General features: G+C 47.7%; 5 protein-coding genes across 5 annotated transcripts; 4 read left to right on the top strand and 1 right to left on the bottom strand.

Annotated features, from left to right (window-relative positions):
* Positions 1-465: 465 nt before the first annotated feature.
* On the top strand, positions 466-1989 carry Pmar_PMAR025055 (hypothetical protein; the record flags this gene model as incomplete). Its single annotated transcript, XM_002782750.1, has 1 exon — positions 466-1989. One exon carries the CDS (start codon positions 466-468, stop codon positions 1987-1989), a length of 1524 nt encoding a protein of 507 aa, XP_002782796.1.
* A 547-nt stretch (positions 1990-2536) lies between these two features.
* Positions 2537-3722, top strand: Pmar_PMAR025054 (hypothetical protein). The gene is made up of 2 exons (XM_002782749.1): positions 2537-2966; positions 3340-3722. Exons 1-2 carry the CDS (start codon positions 2561-2563, stop codon positions 3447-3449), a joined length of 516 nt encoding a protein of 171 aa, XP_002782795.1. The 5' UTR covers positions 2537-2560; the 3' UTR covers positions 3450-3722.
* Positions 3723-3810: 88 nt separating this feature from the next.
* Pmar_PMAR025053 (hypothetical protein) lies at positions 3811-5229 on the top strand (the record flags this gene model as incomplete). Its single annotated transcript, XM_002782748.1, has 4 exons — positions 3811-4171; positions 4709-4861; positions 5053-5118; positions 5168-5229. 4 exons carry the CDS (start codon positions 3811-3813, stop codon positions 5227-5229), a joined length of 642 nt encoding a protein of 213 aa, XP_002782794.1.
* Positions 5230-5299: 70 nt separating this feature from the next.
* Pmar_PMAR025052 (rab gdp-dissociation inhibitor, putative) lies at positions 5300-7521 on the top strand (the record flags this gene model as incomplete). The annotated part of the gene is made up of 5 exons (XM_002782747.1): positions 5300-5416; positions 5464-5615; positions 6189-6719; positions 6813-6921; positions 7222-7521. The coding sequence occupies 5 exons, from the start codon at positions 5300-5302 to the stop codon at positions 7519-7521; spliced, it is 1209 nt and encodes a 402-aa protein (XP_002782793.1).
* A 92-nt stretch (positions 7522-7613) lies between these two features.
* Pmar_PMAR025051 (hypothetical protein) lies at positions 7614-8314 on the bottom strand (the record flags this gene model as incomplete). The annotated part of the gene is made up of 1 exon (XM_002782746.1): positions 7614-8314. A coding segment is annotated over one exon (666 nt), but the record flags the coding sequence as incomplete, so codon positions are not given.
* Positions 8315-9099: the final 785 nt, after the last annotated feature.

Here is a 9099-nt window from a genome sequence, read left to right as displayed (position 1 = left end):
ACACCAACCCTGTCGTCGAGGGAACCCATCTACAGTCACCTCTTACAATCCTATTATAACCCAGAGGCTCTTCAATTCAATGCATACCCTTACTCTCATAGCCCTCATTTTCGATCGCCACTTAGCGCCTTTCTGAACACTAGTAACTTCTATTGTGACGGGCTGGCGAAATAGCAAATCTAAGATACTTTTTCGACAAAGCATGATGATAAAAACTTCAATTTCACCATAACGCCATAGGAACTCCAATTTCGTTGTTTTAACGAAATCAATTTTCTCCGTTCCTATTCAAACAAGCATTTTCATAGTAGCACTCGACAGTGTATAAAAATCACATGTACCCTTTGTGTTGGTGACGACACGGAGCATCAGCTTGTGTCGTCACAGTGTCCCTTTCGTCTTAATTCTTCAGCTTTATTTCCCAGTATTGTTGTAGTAGTTGTTGATAAAGACTTTTATTTCATAATGGTAGATAAAGAAATCGTTTTGAAGTTTCACTTCAATTCGGACATCGTTCGTGTTCGTGCAAGCACGACTGACGTTGATTCGATTGCCAAGGTGAGGGAGTACATTGCTGACGCCTGGCCGGAGTTGCGAGGGAAGGACTTCGACATCGTCGTTGGTGATGGTCTTGGGTCTAAGGACATCCTCAATGAGGACAAGCTTGATGAGCTGTTGACGGAGGCCTCTGTCGGTGATGGTGTCTCGAAGAATATTGGCATCTTTGTGGAGGAAAGGGAGGCTGAGGAGAAGGCGGATGCTGCTGGAGAGGAGGACAAGGATGACGAGACTCATAAGTGCCCTTACATGGCTGCTAAGGAGATGATGATGAACAAGTGCCCTTACATGGCTGCTAAGGAGTGCTGTCCGGCTATGATGATGAACAAGTGCCCTTACATGGCTGCTAAGGAGTGCTGTCCGGCTATGATGATGAACAAGTGCCCTTACATGGCTGCTAAGGAGTGCTGTCCGGAGATGATGAACAAGTGCCCTTACATGGCTGCTAAGGAGTGCTGTCCGGCTATGATGATGAATAAGTGCCCTTACATGGCTGCTAAGGAGTGCTGTCCGGAGATGATGAACAAGTGCCCTTACATGGCTGCTAAGAAGTGCTGTCCGGAGATGATGAACAGGTGCCCTTACATGGCTGCTAAGGAGTGCTGTCCGGCTATGATGATGAACAAGTGCCCTTACATGGCTGCTAAGGAGTGCTGTCCGGCTATGATGATGAACAAGTGCCCTTACATGGCTGCTAAGGAGTGCTGTCCGGAGATGATGAACAAGTGCCCTTACATGGCTGCTAAGGAGTGCTGTCCGGCTATGATGATGAGCAAGTGCCCTTACATGGCTGCTAAGGAGTGCTGTCCGGCTATGATGAACAAGTGCCCTTACATGGCTGCTAAGGAGTGCTGTCCGGAGATGATGAACAAGTGCCCTTACATGGCTGCTAAGGAGTGCTGCCCGGCTATGATGATGAACAAGTGCCCTTACATGGCTGCTAAGGCGTGCTGTCCCAAGATGACGAGCAAGTGCCCTTACATGGCTGCTAAGGAGTGCTGTCCGGAGATGATGAACAACTGCCCTTACATAGCTGCTAAGGAGTGCTGTCCCAAGATGATGATGAACAAGTGCCCTCACATGGCTGCTAAGGAGTGCTGTCCCAAGATGATGAACAACTGCCCTTACATGGCTGCTAAGGAGTGCTGTCCCAAGATGATGATGAACAAGTGCCCTTACATGGCTGCTAAGGAGTGTTGCCCGGCTATGATGATGAACAAGTGCCCTTACATGGCTTGTTGTTGCTGCTGTCCAATGGAGTACCACCACCAGAAGGTATCATCACATCCTTGCATGATGCATAGAACCATTAGACATCCACACGAACGTTGCTGTGCCAAGACCGACAAGCCCGAGGCCAGCGAGAAGGACGAATCCTCTTCTACTACTGATGATGGAAAGAAGCCTACTACCGATGAAGTTGAGGCATAAGTCAATTTTTCTATCAGATTGTTTTCCTGTTCTCTCCTGCCATTTCAAACACCCAACGACTATTGTCGTTTTTACCTACAGCTTCTCCCCGCTGCTGCTGGTGGTGTTGCTGGTCAACATTAGTCAGTCCATCGAGGTGAGCATCTCCTTCAACTTTTTGACTTGCGTTTAGTGTGATGCAAATCTTCATGAATAAGTGATGTAACCATCTCTATTGTTGTTCGACTGTTTTCCTATAGTAAAATGATATTGTCCACAAATCGAATTCGGTGGTTTCTGTGGGCGGAAAAGGAGTCAGGGGATGTCTTCTCTAAAATGTGGTGTACTTTCCTAAGGGCTCAGTAGTGTAGAATATATTTCGTATATTTATTCGATGAGTATTTTCGCTTTCGTTGTCAACGACAGTATTTCGATCATGCACTGAAATGGTTTTGTGATCGTTGGTGATACTGTCGCCAACTCGCTGCAAGCCATTTGCATTAATCGGACCTAATTTGTATCTTTCTGTCGTCGACCTAAGATACGCCTAGTGATGTCCTCTCTGTATAGTAGCTCATAACATTATTGAGTAATGCCGGTGTTCATCAAGCTGAAGTACGGCTCGGAGGTCTTTCGTTGGCGTCTATTCTACGTCCCAGCCTTGCCCGATGTGAAGCGATGTCTCTATGAGAAGTGGCCTCAGCTGCGTGCGGAAGTGGTCAACATTTACTACGTAGATGACGATGGTGATAAATGCCATCTCACTGAAGGCTCCTTCTTCGACGCATGGGAGATCGCTAAGCATCGTGTTGAAGGAACCGATCGTACTCCAACGCTCAAGTTCTCTGTGGAGCTACAGACCGCAGTCGAGGCCCCTCTGGTGTTGCCCTCTGAGCCTCAACAGGCAGCAGTGCCGTGCTTACTGGTGCCGTTGTCGCTGTTGAAGGAGCTAAAGATAGATGCCTTTCGTGATGGGTGGATGTGTTCGGACCAAGGAGGTAAGGGCATGGGGGTAAGTGTAGTGTTATTCTATTTGTGGTATGAGAAATGCTGCTGAAGTTGGATGAGCTACGAAATGGACAACAGCGAATTGAAAGTGAAATCAACAGTGAAGTTTTTTTTCCGTTATAATTCATCACTGTCCGAAGACTTGCGATGGTCCAGCGAGGTTTTGTTAGGCATTCCGACTTGGATGATTTCGGCAGCATATTTTTTCGAGGGAATACTTAAAGCACAATATAGATATCGGGAAGCTATATACGTCATTTGAAGAATCTCGGTGATGATCACCAACAAGAATTCCCAAAATTTTCCTCTTAAATTCTGTACACTGAGGAAGTTCCTCTGAATACACGATCTGTCGTTGTTTAGGTGACCACGCCATGGGAGCCTCTGTGGAATCTGAAGGTTCCTTGAATGATAACGAGAGTGTGAGCAGTGGCTGGCAGGAAGTATCTCGTCAAAATGAAGCCGCTCAGTAGTCCCATCCTTAGACCGTTGAGCTGAAGTCTATGGACTATGAAATTCTGCCATTGTTCGATCGGTAGTGTTTGGTCACTTTGTTAGCTTATTTAAACATTACATGAATAAAGAAAACTGTGGGCTTCGAACCCACGACCTTTGGTATGTCGAAATGTCCCTGTAACTGTTACACCATTTTGTCGGTATTGGTCGGTTAGTTGATTCCGTCGAGCATACGAGCTGGGTTTGCTACCTCTTGCTCAAGCTCCGGTTAGGCAACCTTTCCGACGTCTTCCACCTCTTTGGTTTTGTGTTGCCATAGGAAGTCGCTGGAACCAACCTCATTCAGTCGGGGCAAGAAAAGTATCTTCTGTTTTGTCAATGCCCTTTAATCACATCATTTTAAAAATCTCCCACGGGGATGAAAGCGCTCGGTTTAGGCGGTCCTTCGCAAAGGGTTGCGCATCCCAAGGAGTTGCTATGATGAGCACGGTGAGATCAATGACGGAGATATGCTGGCCTTTTCTGAAAGGGAAAGAGCTTCGATTCCTGTATAAGGACGACGAGGGTGACGCGTGTGTGCTTTTGGAGGGAACGTGGCAAGATGCTGTTATTCTCGCGAGTCGAATAAACGGGGAGGAAAACGATGGTGGAGATGCCCTGAGGCCGATCCTTATCAAAATTGAAGTTATAGTTGATGAAGCGTCCACTGCGAAGGAGGAGAGAGGGGTGTCCACTGAAGGTAATATTGTATTCTTAGGTGAGTTGAGAGAAATTTGGTATTTAATTTCGTGGAATCAGCATGGGGTGATCGAAAGATGTTCATCTGCGTTAGGCTACCTCGTCGTACTAGCTTTTATTAGAGTCTTCACATATTCCTAACTCACTGTATGTAGGAGGAGGAGGAATGACTCGTCTCGGGAGGCCTTTGTCGAATAAATGGGAAGTAACCAAGATTAGAACATCTCGGAAATCTTCGCACTACGAGTATTTAGTTGCTCGCACTGTACACACATGGTACGATAGGAGGCTCTAGTGCCACTGTAGTTGGCTTCAGTTGAGGAAGCCATATAACGGGGGGGGAATACACACGGAGACCATCGCGTCATTTACAGCATTTTCAGGTGAATTTGAAGTTCTTTTTTTTCGATTTTTTGATAATTTTTTCCGCTTCGAAATTGCCCTCTTTTTACCGACTCGTTTTAATAATTCTGGAAATAATATTCACCAACGGCGGTTACCAACTCAAGTATTTCTAACGGAGACAATCTCCCTTCAGTTGGCGCTTCTGAGCTCCCCGACAGTGTTCAAGGACGGCCGTCCAAAAAGCCTCGATACGGGGAGCAGCCCCTTTGGGCCCCTCCTACCAACCCATCGTCAACTCAAGGGCACTCGGTAACTCTCAGTGAGAGAGTGTTGGGTCGACAACCGGGTAATATGGGAAAAATGCGTCGCTCCGCTCGAGATTCTATCGATTCGTGATCCGCAAGTCTAATTTAAAGGAATGCTGTGTTCGGCGGTACAGCTTGGAAAAAATTAAAGATATTTTTCAAGGCCCGCGGTAAAGATACGGAATAGGCCCGAATATGGACGCTCTTTCGTGTGTCATTGAGTTTCCATCAGGTTTGAGTTTTCCACTGCCGCCCGGTCCCTCGCAGAGTGGCCCGACTAAGAATGAGAACATATCTGGTAGGACCTATTCTGTATCTTCGTAGCGGCAACCTAAGATTCATCTCAGATGTTCTCGTCACCGATGCCATGAGACAGCACATGCAGACTCCCACCAACGGCGATTCTTAGTTTCTCAATTTGACATTTTTGCAGAGTTTTGCGACGGACGGTTTTCCATTCGCAGCGTTTGATTTCCGCAATGTCGATCGTTGAGCCGATTCTCGACGAGCAAAGTCGGGGAGTAGATGTGGTTATAGTCGGTACTGGACTCACCGAGTGCATGCTGGGAGCGGCACTCTCGGCCAAGGGGAAGAAGGTCGAATTTCTCGCTCAAATTCGTGGCGCGCGAAAAAATACCATCAGGTGCTCCAGCTGGATTCTAATAGCTACTATGGCGGATCTTCGGCGTCGTTGTCACTTCGGGATTTGCAGAGTTGGGCTGCTGAGGAACCGACCAGCGAGGTGGACAATTTTGTGGCGCGTGACGCTGACTGTGAGGCCTTCATTAATGGGATGCTTTGATTTATCATTGGTCATCAGATGCCGACCTAAACCGCAGCCAACAGAGGTACATGGTAGACAGATCTTTCGAGATGATCGATGATGAAATAGTGAAAGAAGAACTAAGAAAATGCTCGAGTCGATTTGCTATCGACCTCAACCCGCGGATTCTGTAGGGCCTTAATTTCATGGCGCGTGACAAAATCCTTTCTTGTTGTCATTTTCGCGTCGAGCGAATCTTTCTCCTCCTTTGTAGTACCTTGCTAGTCAAAATTGGAATCGCGAAACCCTTGTATTTTCCGCTCTTCCTCTCCCCCAGAAAGTGCTCGAATTTCCGCGCGGAAACGGGAAAATAGGCTTAGCGGGAACATCAGTAGCTTGCCCACTAGAATTCGCATCATCAATTGTGAAATGAGGAGTATCTTAGGTTGCAGCTCGCAAGATACAAAATAGGTTACATTAGGCAACTCGTCTGAACTCGCTGACATGCTATTCTCGTCCGTCTCTGCTCAATTTTCACTGAACAATGTATGTGGTATCCTACGGGCGAGCGAGATTTACATAGGGAGGTTCACTTCACGTTACAGGTACTGTAAGAGCAAGATGGTCGACCTTCTATTGGAAAGCGGTTGTGGCGCGTACTTGGAGTTTCAAAAACTCAAAGATTCGTTGATGATCTGGACAGAAGAGGAGCGTGGAGGAAATGCAAGTGGGAGCAAGATTGCAAGATCGCCATTACGTGTAGCTGATACACTCACTGTGCCGGTTACTCGCCAGCAGATCTTCAAACATAAGAAATTGTCGCTTCTTGAAAAACGGCAGTTGATGAAGTTCATCACCACGTCGGCTAATCTATCGCCGAATTTGGCCTTTCAAAGTGCAGCGGCAGTGGGAACTGACACATACAATAGCGTTGAGGAAAAGCAAGATTGCAAGATTTTGCAAGATCCTGTTTCTGAGCTGGATTTGACAGCGTTACCGAGCAGATTGTTGGATGGTCTCAAATACGCCGTTTGCCTTGATTTAAACGAAGACAACTGGAAGGCGAATAAGAGTGTTCGGCTGCAGAATCGATTAACTCAGTTTGTCCAGTCTTTGCAAGTCTATGATAGCGACGGGTGAGTTGAAGGTCTTCTTAATGGCATGCTTCTCCTTTCTTCATCGATGTGGGAAAGGAGTGGTATGATTGAGCGCACAATTGTTCCCTTTAGATGCGCCTTCCTGCTGCCCTCCTACGGCACAGGCGACATCGTCCAAGCCTTCGCCCGTCGCTGCTCCGTGGAGTCCGGTCTTTACGTGCTGAGATGCACCCCCAGCAAGGTCAGAAGTGTTGAAGGAATGGTAGAGGTGACCACCGAAGGAGGCCAAGTAATCAGAGGCCATCATGCGATCATCTCCCCGGACTACCTCCCCTGGGACCAACACGCTACCCACACAATTTCGTGGCGCGCGGTCTTTTGCACCGACAAGCCGTTGCTCTCTGGTGGCCTTCCTTACCGTCTTGCTGTGATGTCTCTACCTTCGTCCACACGGGAAGCTCCTTCAGTGGTGTCGGTATTGCAGACAACACTGTCTGTTGGTGTTGACAAGAAGAGCTATTGGGTGACTTATTTTTCTGAGGAAGGCAAAGAAGCATCTTCGGCCACACTGGAGAGGGCTGCTGCTGCTTTGCTCGATGAAACTTCAGCGGTTGTCCTTTTCAAATTACTCTATCGCTGTATCGGTAAGGGTCAAGAGGAGACACATCTAGAGGAGGTCTGCTCGAACGTCTTCAAAGTTCCTCATGTGGAGGACTTCAACGTGGTGGCTTCTGATGACTATGCTGAAAATGTGATGCCGAGAGAACTGCTTGGGAGGATACTCGGGGAAGACGACGACGGCGTCGTGTTATTCGATAAGGCTGCTGTGAGTGAGGAGTGATTCAATGCGTGTTTCCTTTATACAGTTTCAATATCTATCGATTGTGTGGGGTTATATAATATGATACTCTTGAGGAACAAACAGAATGATACGATTGAAGTCTGGATAAACAAGAGATGCAATATATCTACTGCTGAGCGCAGTCCTCCTCGTCTACTGATGAACTACAATTGTCTTCATCAACCAATCGACCAACGCTGAACCTCTTCCTCAGCACTTCATCGCTCACCTCTCCTCGCAAGGGCTCAACAGCTGACGATAGAATTCGGACTGTCCTTGCAGTCCACTCAGTCCTGTCAAATCGAGGCGTTGATGCGTCACCAATGGAGGTGGTTTCAGTGGAGGGCGTCGAGGGTCGGAATTTGCCATCGAGGGAGATGACTCGGATATTTGGCAACTTCAACGAGCACCGACCAGCGACCATAATGCCTTCCCCATGCCTTGGGTCGAAACGCTTGATGGAAACATCTGGACCAAGGATTGCCAGAAAGCGTCGAGCGAGAGCATCTCCGTTTGAGGCGAGATGATCTACACCAGCGGCAACTGATGCGGAATGCTCATGGACGAAGATGCAAACAGAAGTCACTGTTGAAGTGTCGAGAGAAGTGAAAATAGCTGACTCTGACACAGGACCGAACGCCCGTGTGAGAACTGCATTCAGAGCGGCGGTTGAGAGGGAACGTTGAAGGCCTTGGATGAAGATGCACCGCGTGAAGGGATCTTCGTCGAAGGACGTAAGATCCGGTAAAATCTCCGAGAGTGACAAAATTTTTTTCATGGTGATAATAATTCTACCGACGAACTCCTTTTCCCAAACTGATGCTAAGTTAAATGCACTGGTGCAACACAACACTTAGATATAAGAAGGAATAATGGATATGGCAATGTCGCGTGGGGGGACAAACCGGCTACTCTGGGCGCATGTTCGTGCGTGCTGACTAGGTCCAATCGGCTGATAACTTGCTACTAACACAACAGTCGTTCATTCGTTGTAATGGTGAACATGACAGAATTAAATATCAATTGTAATTCACAATAGACAATAATCAGTGAACGCCTCTTCGAGCCTGTTATAGCGTCTAACCAAGTGATAGAAGCTCAGTCAATTTACTGTTGAGCTGTTGCCGCTGTTAGAGCCTTGTGATTTGGAGTTAGAGGACTTCCCAGGAACACGACGCGCGCAGGAGGCATAGGGAAGACGGGACGAAGAGACAATAAGGTTAAACCAACGGGGGATCAATGAACTAGTGCATTCAGCACGCATGCGCATAGCGTTCCTGCGTGAAACTATATCGCCGCTGGAGAGCATCTCCCTACTATGAGACTATAATAAAGAGAGCCGTTGACAACGCTCACTTTGCAGGCAGGGGGGAGGGGGAGCTTCCAAGGGTCTGCTGGCATCTAAATATGACTAAGCGGGAAGGCTCTGTTCGCCGACACCACCGTAGGCGTTGCTCTCCTTCCCACATGCACTGCCCTGAGGCCTCCCTAAATCCACACAAGGCCATAGAGGCCTTGTAACGTCCGATCACCGTATCCACGCCGAAGCCTCAGAGCGTCCTCCAAGTTCCGCGTACG

This window comes from Perkinsus marinus (genome assembly GCF_000006405.1).
Source record: "Perkinsus marinus ATCC 50983 genomic scaffold scf_1104296938412, whole genome shotgun sequence".
In the NCBI taxonomy this organism is placed as follows: domain Eukaryota; phylum Perkinsozoa; order Perkinsida; family Perkinsidae; genus Perkinsus; species Perkinsus marinus.
The sequence above is the reverse complement of the archived record's forward strand: the minus strand, read 5'-3'. Positions and strand labels throughout refer to the sequence as shown.

Bases quoted from the DNA above. Each gene is read 5' to 3' on its own strand.
- Pmar_PMAR025054 (XM_002782749.1), top strand. From the start codon at position 2,561: ATGCCGGTGTTCATCAAGCTGAAGTACGGCTCGGAGGTCTTTCGTTGG. The intron at 2,967-3,339 runs GTAAGGGCATGG...GTCGTTGTTTAG, and splicing joins GATGTGTTCGGACCAAGGAG to GTGACCACGCCATGGGAGCC.